The 12,791-nt window shown below is 40.5% G+C and overlaps 3 protein-coding genes across 5 annotated transcripts in view; 1 reads left to right on the top strand and 2 right to left on the bottom strand.

The window, feature by feature from the left end:
- LOC118341935 (CLOCK-interacting pacemaker-like) overlaps window positions 1-1,597 on the top strand; it is a 7,547-nt gene extending 5,950 nt beyond the window's left edge. For 2 of the 3 annotated variants that reach the window (XM_035680354.1, XM_035680355.1), the window contains one exon: window positions 89-1,597. In XM_035680354.1, the coding sequence (XP_035536247.1) occupies window positions 89-374 (286 nt within the window). In that variant the 3' untranslated portion in view covers window positions 375-1,597. Of the gene's footprint in view, window positions 1-33 lie in introns of all 3 variants that reach the window. The other variant, XM_035680356.1, reaches the window with a different exon arrangement.
- Window positions 1,598-2,132: 535 nt separating this feature from the next.
- Window positions 2,133-8,446, bottom strand: LOC118341991 (sodium- and chloride-dependent GABA transporter 2-like). The gene is made up of 14 exons (XM_035680416.1): window positions 8,279-8,446; window positions 8,067-8,201; window positions 7,406-7,546; window positions 7,052-7,139; window positions 6,809-6,941; window positions 6,591-6,725; window positions 6,415-6,518; window positions 6,148-6,272; window positions 4,058-4,170; window positions 3,837-3,974; window positions 3,512-3,614; window positions 3,167-3,267; window positions 2,870-3,040; window positions 2,133-2,240 (listed from the first exon to the last, which is right to left on the bottom strand). Exons 1-14 carry the CDS (start codon window positions 8,421-8,423, stop codon window positions 2,133-2,135), a joined length of 1,740 nt encoding a protein of 579 aa, XP_035536309.1. The 5' UTR covers window positions 8,424-8,446.
- Window positions 8,447-9,071: 625 nt separating this feature from the next.
- Window positions 9,072-12,791, bottom strand: part of vwa7 (von Willebrand factor A domain containing 7) — a 10,343-nt gene continuing 6,623 nt past the window's right edge. The window contains exons 10-16 of the mRNA XM_035680357.1: window positions 12,027-12,159; window positions 11,731-11,883; window positions 11,520-11,612; window positions 11,114-11,406; window positions 10,349-10,485; window positions 10,035-10,194; window positions 9,072-9,867 (exon numbers count right to left, since the gene is read on the bottom strand). Of these exons, the coding sequence (XP_035536250.1) occupies window positions 9,304-9,867; window positions 10,035-10,194; window positions 10,349-10,485; window positions 11,114-11,406; window positions 11,520-11,612; window positions 11,731-11,883; window positions 12,027-12,159 (1,533 nt within the window). The 3' untranslated portion in view covers window positions 9,072-9,303. The remainder of the gene's footprint in view (window positions 9,868-10,034; window positions 10,195-10,348; window positions 10,486-11,113; window positions 11,407-11,519; window positions 11,613-11,730; window positions 11,884-12,026; window positions 12,160-12,791) is intronic.

Genomic DNA, 12,791 nt, shown 5'->3' with positions numbered 1-12,791 from the left:
AGCAGCTACCCTGAACCTTAAAATCCTGCAAAGTGTGCAGCCTGAACGGTATCTCAGCCTGGGATCATCTACACCGAGCCATGGCCAAGTCCAGCAGCTACCCTGACCTTAAAATCCTGCAAAGTGCACAAATCCTGTGTCATCCAGATTCTGCCAGTCAACCACAGAGTATTTCCACAGGTGATGCAAATGGCCCACTAGCTGCTGAGAACTCAGAGGTGCCGCCGTCTCGCCTTCTCACAGCTATCCCGAACCCAAACCAGAACTCACCTGGGTCACGGCAGTCTCACTCAGGACAAGGCAGAGAACTTGAGTCTGGTTGTGAATTCTCAGAGAAAGTCACCTTTATGCCTCCTGACAGTTCTACCGGTTAGCACGATCTGCATTGCCTTTAAAGGGAGAGCAGGTACTCAGGGCTAGTCAGTGGAGAACCAGTCATTTTTGGATATTATGTGTTGTTGTAATAGTTTATCCCTGGTTATTATACTATACCTAGTTTTATTGGGATTGTGCAAAATATGTCTGCAGGTCAATGAAAATCTAACAATGACTGTACATGTTACAGTACAGTTGCCTAACGTACTACACCAGAATTAAGTGGTTGACATCTGAATAATCCCTACTTAATGCACTTGAGTGCAATTAAATCCAGAGGCAACATCTCCTCCGAAGACGGTATAGAACCACACAGATGAGTCGAGGGTCTCTGCTCGTGAGCCACTGAAAGGGTTATGTGAAAATAAACTGTGTTTCCCCAGGAGGCAGAGGGAACTGGCTTACACACAGATGGCAATGATGACAGTTTACTGTATATTATCAGTTCAGTTGGGACATTTTGCTGTCACGTCAGACCAACTTAATTCAGGGAAAAGATAAATAAGTCCCTCTCCTGGTAGATAAATGTTGAGAAAATGGTTTCTTTCAGCCTTCTTTACCCGAGAGAGCCAGCAGTCCAAACACAGCGAAAATTGCTTTCAAAACACAGCTGTAGGCTCCCAGAAAAATGGCACTTTAAGGAAACGGGTTGCGCTGGAGGCACAAGTGGGCTCTCAATGTCTCTAACATCACAAAGTGCACTACACTGGACTGCTGCAAGGACTTCTATCTATATTCACAACGCCTTAATAACTTTTTCACTTGATTTTATTTATTTTTTTGCATTACCAGGGCACATCATCATCATCACACATTATCATACTTATTTAGTTTATTGAAGTCTTTGTACATTTTACAGATACAGCAGTTCAACACAGCTCCAAGATAATCACTTATCCCATTTCCTTTCATGCAACAGCTTTTCACTTTGATATTCTCTTTTTTGCACCAAGCCTCTACTTGTTGGTGTTATGTGCTCCCCTGTTTTAGTCAGAGATGGAGAACAGTTGGCATTGAGTTTGAGAGAGTTGGACAGTGTTTTAAATACACAAGTATGTTGACTAACTGGTTATTTGCATGTCCTATGTGTATGATCTTTCTTTCATTTCTCTGTGCTTGTGCACTGCTAGCAGTGCACTCATTTCTGAAATTGAAAGTGCTTTATACAGTGTATTTTTCATAATTTTAAGGTATTTAAATAAAGCGATACATTAAGACTTTTTCAGTGTATCATATGAATCTTTTGAAATTGAGTCTCATGTTGGTTACATTTTTCTACAATGAGTTTACATCACCTTGACATAATCCAGTTGCTTCCATGGAAACTGGAAAGAGTCACATGTGAGAAACACATGTGTGTGCTGTTCCTGGAAGCTAGTTACTTTCTTATCCACTGAGCTCCATGGTGACAGAGGAAACATAAATGCACATAAATATGTGATTTTGTCGTGACAGTAAAATTAGAATGAGTGCCAGTCATTAGAGCTATCTCCCCCAATGTATTTTCAATATATATTTATAGGATCTCTAAATTTCAACAGCATTTTGCACAGGTCATTGATTTAGTGTACTTTTACATTGCATGTTTTTACTGTTTAGTAATTTTGGCTCAGTAGTTGATCTGATGGTGATTACGATATGACTAAAAAAGATTATGAATTGATTTCTTGGCTAAAATACCACCGTGTTCTGTTGACTTTGACCTTTGGATTGTAGACTTAAGAAAAGCAGATAAAGTAATGTTACATAGATAGATATTACTTTTGATACTGTTGCCGATCTTCCTCTCTGAGGTGCTGCAGCTCGGTTTCACTCTTTTGGGTGAGGGAGCAGTCAGGGTGAGGTTGGCACAGATGATGGAAACGCTAAGAAATAGAAATAGAAATAAGAAATAATTGAAACATTAATGAACCAGGACATCACATTGTGTTGAAGTGGTTGCATAATGGGTGTTTATTGCATTGTTGCAGCATTAAAGACAATCAGGATGAGTAATATTTGCTGTTGGCAATTCATACTGGCACAAACTGAGGAGAACGTAGTTTGTACTCAACATTAAAACTTGTAGGATGCAGAATTTGACTGCACACTGCACTACCATCATAATAGTAATAACTGTAAAAACTACATCATGTAGATAGTATGTGAGATGTTTGATTTTGCCAAACTTCTTTAAGCATATAGGAGCATACAGTTATTGTGGTAAAATCGTGTTTGACCACAGACAGACACTGCCCTTTTGCTTTTTAATGACACTCAAATCCCATGTATTAGCTATGTTTTGCACATAGATTTTAGGAAAAATGGAATCATGAAGCACATGAATTGCACTTTGTCTTTTTATTTTGCTGGTTTAAGGATTCTGTCTGAAGTCAGATTATTGCATAATACCTTGATGATATGGAAACTGTAAAATAGTATTTTAATTAGAAAATGAATTCCTTTTACATTCCACCATGTCATTTCTTGAATTAGTTATCACTCAATTACACACCTGACTGAGATTCCCAGTCCCAGTTCCCAGTTTATACAGCGCCCATCCCGGCACAAGCAGGATGGAGGAGAGGGCCAGTATCCAGCCCAGCACATATGCCCAGGAGGGGTACACATACCAGCGATTAAAGGTCAGAGGCTGATACCAAACTAAAGAACATATAAAGGTGCTCTGAGAAAACAGTAAGAGGAGAAAATCAGTATTTGTCCCCACATTTTAGCATAAGAGGTTAGAAGTGCAAAGACATATTCAGGCGTAAAATAATATTCATATATGCAACAGTAAAGCCTGACTCACCAGTGAGACCAGCGGTGTGAGGAAAAGCCAGCAGATTTTAAAGAACGGGTTGGCGTGTGCACCGGTCATGTCCTTTATGATGCCATATATTCGCTCTGCCCCTTTATAGGAGATGAGGTTGGATAATAACCAGATCAGAACAGATGTTTGTGGATGATTTAGTGTATTATAATGGGGATTTAACTCATTTTTAAAAATAAAGGTAAGACCTAAGAGACATCTCAGCCTCTGCTGTTTTTATTCTGATCTTTCTTTTTAAGTCTGTCCTTTGTGACTCTTCCAACTTTGTGGAGGTCCAGTATTAAGTATGGTATTGGAGTATCCCTTTAAAAACAGCGTACCTACCAAACAGCCAACCCAAGGACAGGGTTTCAAACACACAGAGAAAGAGGATGCAGGCTCCGTTGCAAGCGTAGTAGTCAAACATCTGAAACACATACATCCCTCCCTGGAGACAACAGCAGAGACATTTATTATACATCGGTGTTGTTTATTTTACTTTATATGTTAACCTCAGTTTTTTGGAAGCCTTTTCCTGACACCTGTTTTCACATTACAACATATCCACAGATATTGTTAGAATGATAAAACAAAGTTGTGAACATTATGCATTAGCAAGAATACACTGCCATAATAAATAATAAATGCACATATAACACTAAATACTCGCCTCAGTGATCATGACAATCTGACAGAGGAAGCATATGAGGCAGAACAGAAGGAGGAAACGTTCCCGTCGGCCTGGCCTGCGCATTTCTGTGGGAAACATATCTATGATGGATGTCATCACCACTTCCATGGCAACAAACTGTACAGAGAAAGGACCAGACAAAATAAGTACATGTCTAAATGTAAATATTTTACTCCATAAAGATTTTATGTGCATCTTACTTGTGTGTCCAGACCCAAGAGAATGAGCATGACAAAGAAACAGATGGACCACAGCTGGGGCAGAGGCATCATGGCTACAGCCTGAGGGTATGCAATGAACGCCAAGCCTGGACCTGAGAAGCAACATCAGAGTGATGCGAGACCCATCACTTTCTACTACCTGCCTTTATTGTTGGGCCAATTTAGCAGCAATAGCATAAAGTAAAGGTAAGTATGCATGCAGATGGTGGTGATGCAGTGGAAATCTCATCAACTGAGTAACACAAACAATAACCTACTCTGTCTGATGAGATGGAGGGAAGTTACTGACAATCACAAAGGGGATTAAGATACAGTACAGCCTGTGTCTGTTTGCAGAAAACTGCAGATTATAATGGTAAAAAACAGAAAGGTTTAAGTGACAGCTTTCGAGGTCATTTACAGTTTATATTCATGTTTTTTGTAAGGAAGATAAAAACCCAAAGTGGGACAGAAAATATGTGAAATAAAAAATTTCAAAAGCAGACAATACAATTTTAACTAAAGTCAAACAACAAAATCAAACACATGAATGTAATATTAAATATCTAGAAATCCCTGCTTATAATAATGTTTATTATATTGTTAGAGCATAAACATGTGTAAATAAATCATACACTTATACGAGATGACTGAATGGGAGTAGTCGTCTGCTGATTAAGGGAATGTACAACAGCTTGTATTGGTATGTGGTCTGTGTTATAAATATTTCGTCAGGGAGGAGAAAAGAGATGAGAGTGAAGCCACATGAGCACAGTTAGGCCCAATCAGTAAAAATGAATGTGTGTGCATAAGTGTATCTACTGTATGAGTCCATGCACACACTTGGCCCCAGACAACATGCAAGGGTCAAAGCTACAGAGCAAGCCCTCTCAGTGGCCTCACATCACACCAGATGACACAACACACTCGTCTCCTTGTCAACAGCCAATTGCAACATACACACACTTGAATGTCAACCAGAAAACGTCTAATGCTGCAGAGCTGGTAGCTGTCCCACCCAAACGTATACCCCGGATCACATCCAAAACCTGGCAGCCAGTGAGCAGCAGTGTCTGGGTGTGCTGCAGGGTACGGTGTGAAACTAGTGTCCTGCTGCATACCAACGCAGAAATGAATGCAATGTAACTGCTGCAACAACCAACTGTGCCTGCTCACACTGGCTTTGGACACAGAAACTGTTACTACTTGTCATGTCTATGGTTGTCCTCAAGATGGCAGCAAGTGGTGGAAGAAGAACTCCTTTAAGTAAGACTACCAGTACAATAATGCAAGAGCACACCACAACAACTAAAAGTGCTGCATTTAAATTCCAACTTAAAGCAGCAGCAGGGAACTTTAATTTTTTTTTTTATTCTGGCAGGCCCTGTGGACCACCGTCTCGTTTCATTGATTTCAAGTTGAATCTGACTCAGTAGCAGTTATTAAGAATAACTTTATAGAAACAGCCAATCATCTCACTGATGGTCTTGTTTGTTTAGGTCATATGGAGGCATCAGTATTAAAATGACCGGTCATAAACTCTTAGGTTTAAGTAAAAGTAGCGGTTTATACTTAACAATGTGTTATATGAGCTTATCATATGTTTATTATGTATTATGTTAATTTTTATCTGTAAACTAACTAACTATACCCTTCAAATATATGTAGTGGAGCTTTCCTAGGAAATAGAAAATGGGTGTAATAAAGTAGATGTATGAAATAACATAAAATGACTTTGAAATGTTACATATAAGTAGAGTTCAAGTACAGTTTTGAGTAAATATACTCCACCCCAGTCATGGACTTTGCCCGACTTGCTTGTGAGTGTAGGAGGTGTTAGTAAATCTCATACTACTGTATAGCAAAGGTAATGTGGTTACAAAAAGTTAAATGATATGTCAAATATCATCATTTGAGCTTAATGATTTACTCTTGAAAAGACAATTTTCAGCACAAGGTCTAGTTACTGAATATTTTCTGTAGCTTACTATACTGAGAATTTCTTTCTCAAATTCACAATGTTACTCCATCCACAATTCTCTCAATAACACCACACCCTCAAAACTAATAGCTCTAACTACACAACCTACCTGACTCAGCCACTTCTGCAATGGGAATACCCTGCTCATGAGCCATGAATCCCAGCACAGAGAAGACTGCAAACCCAGCTAGCACACTGGTGCCACTGTTCAGCAAACACAGCCAAAGACAGTCTCTACAAAACATAAAGACATATGCATACTGTACACTATGGATTCACCATTTTTTATTAACATAATAATTAAAATATGTATGATTACTTGTCCTCTGGTGCATCTGACAGAAAACTACTACTACTTACTACTACTACTACTTACTTATAGCAGTTGTTGTTGTAGGCGTTGTAGCTGCCTAGCACAGTTAAGGAGCCCACGCCCACACTATATGAGAAGAAGATCTGAGCCCCGGCCTCCATCCAAACCTGTCCAACAAAGCAACAGTGAGTATTTGTCCACCTAAACTCTGTTACAGTGTATCAGTGCAATGCTCCTACCTGAGGGTCTGTGAGTCGGGAGGGTTCAGGCAGAAGATAAAACAGCACTCCTTGTAGAGCCCCAGGAAGAGAGAGTCCACGGATCAAAAGAATGAGCAACATTGCATAGGGGAAGGTAGCAGTGAAATACACCACCTGGGGGAAGAAAGACGACCATTCAGGCATTTTAAAATGAATTGTATGCACATTTACGACAGTTTTAGAGCTTATATAAATACCTTTCCTGTAGACTTGACCCCTTTCCAGATACAAAAGTAGCAGGTGATCCACATAATAATTAGGCACAACAGCACCTCCCACCTGACGCTGCCTATCTCCTCAATCCCCCCCGAGAGAGCCAGCACTCGTCGTCTAGAAGGAAAAAAGATTGACAAAAATATTTAATTGAGGCTCATCAGGATTATCTATAGCACATTTAAAAAGAACCTGTTGTCTTAGTTTGTTAATCTATATAAACATACTCCCAGAATTCTGTGGCAGCAGAGGTTGAGTCAGTCTGGTTGGTCCCATTAAAGGTGTTATTTTGTTTTGAAAAGTCCACACAGTCATCTGAAAGGATAGGAAAAAAAGAAAAATGATATGATTTAAAAACACCTTTTCACTGGAAGTTTTACCCTCTGTTGCGCTGACTTTACCTTTTAACTTTTAGATAACATTATTTCTCAACTACGTGTAAGTGCAAGACTAAATCGCAGGTGTTTTAACTGACATAAGATGCACTGAAGTGTTTTATATCTGCTATCATACCATCAGTACATAATGCAAATGTTGGTACACTGTTATACAAGTCAACCTTAATGCATGTGACAGTGTACCTGTGTTCCAGTAGTTGTTGCAGCTGGCCCAGGGGAGCTGGTAGCTGAAGGAGAACACCAGGTAGAGCAGAGCCCAGCACAGAATAATGATGTAGGTCATACAGCTGTAGAGGAGGATCAGCTGCCCACCATAACCGATACCTGCAGGGCCAAATATGGTACTTACTCTCATATAAAAACATAATGAGAACCTCACTCTAAGAGGTTAGGTTTGAATTATTGTATAATTAATTTATAATTAAAAAGCAAAGCAAAAGAATAGACCACGTATAAACCTTTACTTATACTTTACTAAAGTAATCATTTCTGTTGTGAAACTACACTGGATTTGACATGTGGAGGAAATAAAACCAATCCCACTTAACCACATGCAGTTCAGTATAGTACTTCCCATAAATATTCCAGTGTTCAGTAACACAACTGAAATATTTGTTTAGTCCTTGTTTAAATATTAATTTTTTTTCAACCCTGGAATAAGGTTCACAGAGGCCATGCTTTTTCTTTTGTCAATATTTGCCTTGTGCTGACTTCCATGTCAGCACTATGAAGAGGAGAGAAAATTTATATTTTATCATTTTTATTTTTTTTGTTCTTTTTGTGTTTGCTCCATTCAGTTTTGATAGTGTGTTACCACAATAAAACATTATAATTGAAGTTCTACCTTCTGCCAGCGGGCATAGCTTCCTCCAGCAGGTGATGCCGCCCTCCTGGGTGTACTGGCCTATGGTCGTCTCCAGCAGGAACAGGGGTACACCACAGGTCACCACAAATACCAGATATGGCACCAGGAATGCACCTGAATTTACAAAGTATACAACAATGCATACCTGTACCACAGATTTTGGGTAACAAGTGAACGTCATATTTGCTTACCCCCTCCATTTTTGTAACAGAGGTAAGGAAACCTCCACACATTGCCCAGGCCGACAACATTTCCAGCCACAGCCAGGAGAAACTCTGTCTTACTGCCCCAGTGTCCTCTCTCTTCCACCTTCGCTTGCTTGTCTTTGTTGAGCATTTTTTATTCAACATTCCCAAAAGCTCAGTATGAACCCAATCTCTGTCTTATTTCCAGGTTTTCTCTGTTTTTATATGCATTTCTTCTGTATCATGTAATGAGCAACTGCATGACCAGTTAATCAGTTCTCAGTGGAAATGATCTCCAGGCTCCATCTGTATATTACCCATGATGTCCAGCTGAAGGTAAGCACAGCCAGTTGGTTTCTCTGCATGTGGTATGTGACTTTAAACTCCTACTAGATATGTCTCAGTCCTCCATATTTTAGCTTTCTTGCCTTCCCCATTCATTTACAAGGGGTAGGTATTCAAACGTAATTCTCACTGTGATGTTAAAACTATTTTTGCACATATCAGGTTAAATTATTCATATTTTTGGCTTCCTCTATCTTACTGTGCTGTATCTGTTCTTACCTGTTGCTGTACACACCTAGCCTGATCAATGGACAATAAGGGTGACAACTGATAACTCCTAAGACAGGTGCCTTAAATAATGTTATATATATATATAGATATATATTTTATTAATCCCATATTGGAAATGTTGTCATTCCAAATGATTCACCCCATGGCAGTAATGTATTTTGTATGATATCAGATGTTCAGAAGCAAATGCAAATAATGAAAAAGTGACTCGTTCTTTATTCCACGCACCCTCTTTACAAAAATTAAAGTAGCAAGCACATATACAGCAATTAAGAAATACATGGTTCTTTACATTAAGTGACTGACTTCAAACTACATTTGTTATTCAGTCTCTGTCCTCCAACAAAGAACAAGTTTCATATCTTTTTTTGTGTTGCTCCTTGTGCTGGCTGCTGGAATCCAGTGATCAACACGTAGATTAGTTTGACCTGCAAAACAGTTGTAGTCCCATTGATCTACAGCAGAGAAGACCACAGCAGACCCAATGCCCAGAAAAGGACACCTGTGAGCGTAATCCGTCCAGCTCCACTGCTTTCTGTACTCCAGTCACTTGGCTGCCTCTGCTGGCCAGATGTTAAATGGCAACGCTTCATGTTTCCAGCTGTGTCCCACACCAGCAGCTCTGCCTGGGCGGAGCAGCAGCTGGATGTGTACCTCACCCACAGTGGCTGAGATGAGCCCAGTACCCATTCAGATACATTCAAAGGGGGGTCTCCTTTCTCTAATCTGACCTTGTGGTGTGGATGGTGATGGTGGTGGCCTCCACTGGTTGTCTTGTCCTTTTGTGTCTTTTGCTGGTCTTGTCCGGGCTGGGCCTCTACCAGGCTTTCCTCTGTAAGTGGGGGGCTGTGGAATAAAGTCAGAACACCTTCACCCTTCTGTAGCTGGAGGGCAGCGAGCCCAGAGCGCCCCCTGTCTGACACGACCAGAGATACACTCCAGATAGACTCATTGCAGATGGAAAGACAGGTAGACTGTACTTGAGCAGCAGAGCAGGTTGGTGGCAACGTGTCAGGATCCTACAAGAGAAAGAGGAAGTGATGTCAGTGCCGTACACAGAAAATTCAATGATCAGTTTAAGTTGAATTAACAATCTGTTCATACAAAATAAAAGCACAGGAGACTTCTGTATAAGACAATAAAAGTAGACTGCAAATGGATTCTATTCTTTTCAGTTAATGCTCACCGGAGGGACCACAGTCAAGTAGGCCACTGCGTAATTGGAGTCTGGCAAGTCAAGAGCATGCACAGTGAGTGTAAGGGTGACAGTTGCTCCGGCCTGAGCTGTGGCAGGAGTGTGGAGGTCCACCTGACCACGGAAGGATCCTTGTTCTGCAACAGGGAAACTGAGGGACAGAAAAGAAGAGGTATGAAATGTTCTTTTCTAATATCATATTCATATGACTACATGATAGCAAAGTGAGGTAAGAAATGAAATGGCTGTTTACTTAGTGGTTGAGAAGATTTGTATTGTTTTTTTTTGTTTTTTTTTTGCTCTACCTATGAGGTCCTCTCTTCTGAACATATCCACAGTCATCATCAGCCGTCAGACTGAAGAGTCGGGTTGGGCCATGGTTCAGGATGTCAAAGTCCACCATTGTGCTGTGACCAGGTACCAGGCGGGGCACAGATAAAACCTGAGGAGATATTGACACACAAACTAGGAAATATTATACGTAGATATGAGCTGAAGCTGCTGTGGCACAACCAGCAGTTTAGCTGCTACATTATTTTCCATTGGTGCTGTTGAAGCAGCAGCAAAAATAGATTTTTGTCCACTTGGGGGCCACAGAACAACTCTGTAAACACCACACTGACATACAGCATTATGTTAACACAAGTGCATACATTTTTTCAGAGTTTTTTTTTTTTTTTTTCTGAAACCAGCTGCCTGTTCCATCATGGAAATAGCCGAAGCAAAACAGTAAGGCTGTGGGCCATGAAATCAAAACAGGAGTGAAAATGATGCTAAAATGCTGAGGGGAACTGCATAATCAGGTGATAATTCTCTGTGAGTTTGTCACTACAAGTGACACTTTTCACATTATGTGTAGTCGCTTTTTCTGTTGTTTGTATACAAATACTGATTAGTGCAGCTTCAAAGTCATGGTACATCACTGAAATCATTTCACAGAACAGATCCTAGGAACAAACATCCATAAACCATGTTCAACAGAATTTAAATTAAATTAACCATTTATTTCCAGTAAGAGCAGATTTTAGGTATTTCAGATCGCAGAATGTCTTATTTGGCATTACAATTACCTGTATCTGAACATGAGTGGGCTGAACCATCTCTGTGGAAACCCTCTCCAGCTTGTTTCCTCTGCTGTCTCGGCCTGTTAGTCGAACACAGAAGGGGTCTCTGGGAACAGAACCTACCCATCCCACCAGTTCCTCCACAGAGTAGGATGATAGAGATGAGAAGGAGGAGGAAGAGTTCAGCTTCACCTGCTGGAGGCTCTCCCCATCAGCTCCCAGTAGCGTCACATGACTGAAAGACGCTTCCTCATCTAGAGCCAGGCCCGTCACAGCCAGCACCAGAAAGGCAGGAACGCCTAGGAAATTGAATCAGGAACATGGCTGTTTCGCTAAATGGCAGAGACATTTCCTGGTTATGAGACAGATACGTCATTAATTATACTAGGAAGAAAAATCACAATCCCCTTACCTGCTACTGGACTACCCTCCACTCTGGCCAGACCTGGATGTGTCTCATTGGTTACAGTGGCAAAGTAATACAGGAAATCCACACTACTGTCGCCTGAGAGTGCAGATCAAAAAAAACGTCTCGTTTCAGTACAAGTGCAGCTACATAATAACTAATGTTATGGTAGTAATCCTCCTAGTGGATTTGTCCAGCATGTTTTTTTCCCTTTTACCTATGACATTGAAAGTGAGATGTCCATCACTCCTGGCTTGGAGTTTCCACTGACCTGGCTGTATAGGAAAGAGCAGGCTAATGCGGTACAGACCCTTGAAGTGCTCAATCTCTGCCAGAGGGCCTTGCTCACTCAACAGAGACTGGCTTTGGCCTAACAAGGAGAGGAAGACTGTATGAGCAAGTGAGTGCAGTTCCCAGAATTAAAAAACTAATGCTACTTGAAAATAGCTTCCTTCAACAGCTTATATGTCTACAGCATACTACCTAATGTAAAGTTACCTACAGTACAGTTACCTGACGGACTGGTAAGGATGCACTCTATCAGGTTGCCAGTGACGTGTAGTGTGACATTTCTTACTGAGCTGTCAACTCTGAAATAATGGGAGGACATTAACTTTTCATCACTTTCCACATGGAGGAGGGTCACCTAGAGAGGAAGAGGAGGAAAAATGTGTTCAGCATATCTGAATTCTTTTTTAATTTCAACGAGATTTGAAGTGTTTAAAAGCAATGTTTCTATAATGAAAACTGATCACATGGCACGGTGAAGAACACACAGATAATTATTTTCAAACTCTGCTTAACTCTATGGAGCGTTCTTTGTGTTTTTCAGTTTTACAGCCAAAAACATTTGACTGTTTTGGTTCTCTCTCATCGACCTCATTTGTAGCCACAGCAGGAGGCTAAAAACTCCCTGTAGACTACGCTACCTGCCCAGGTAGCGGCTAGCTGGTGAACATAGTGGAGAGTTTAGCAGCTAAAGAACCAGATATTTTCCTTAGGAGACCAAAAGGAGAGTCAACACTGGACTTACGTTGTGTAGGTGGCCAGACTCTAAATTAATGATAATGTTGTTGTTTGCTAACTAGTTTTCCGGAACAAGTTAATAAGGTGATAATATGTCAACTAACCAAAACGTTAATACAGTTGAAAACGGGCACTCATTAGTAATCATGTAGCCGTGTTGCCATTAAGGGGATTACACTAATGAAAACATACCTATTAATATTATATTCCATTTCTGCCATTAGAGCCTCCTAAATGTTACACACTGAGCTC

This window comes from Morone saxatilis, unplaced genomic scaffold (genome assembly GCF_004916995.1).
Source record: "Morone saxatilis isolate NCDOM2014 unplaced genomic scaffold, NCSU_SB_2.0 Contig8, whole genome shotgun sequence".
In the NCBI taxonomy this organism is placed as follows: domain Eukaryota; kingdom Metazoa; phylum Chordata; class Actinopteri; family Moronidae; genus Morone; species Morone saxatilis.
The sequence above is the reverse complement of the archived record's forward strand: the minus strand, read 5'-3'. Positions and strand labels throughout refer to the sequence as shown.

Coding starts and splice junctions, on each gene's coding strand:
- LOC118341991 (XM_035680416.1), bottom strand. CDS start 8,423: ATGCTCAACAAAGACAAGCAAGCGAAGGTGGAAGAGAGAGGACACTGG. Junction 6,942..7,051: donor GCTGCCACAGAATTCTGGGA/GTATGTTTATAT, acceptor TTTTCCTTCTAG/ACGACGAGTGCTGGCTCTCT. Junction 6,726..6,808: donor GGGTCAAGTCTACAGGAAAG/GTATTTATATAA, acceptor TTCTTCCCCCAG/GTGGTGTATTTCACTGCTAC.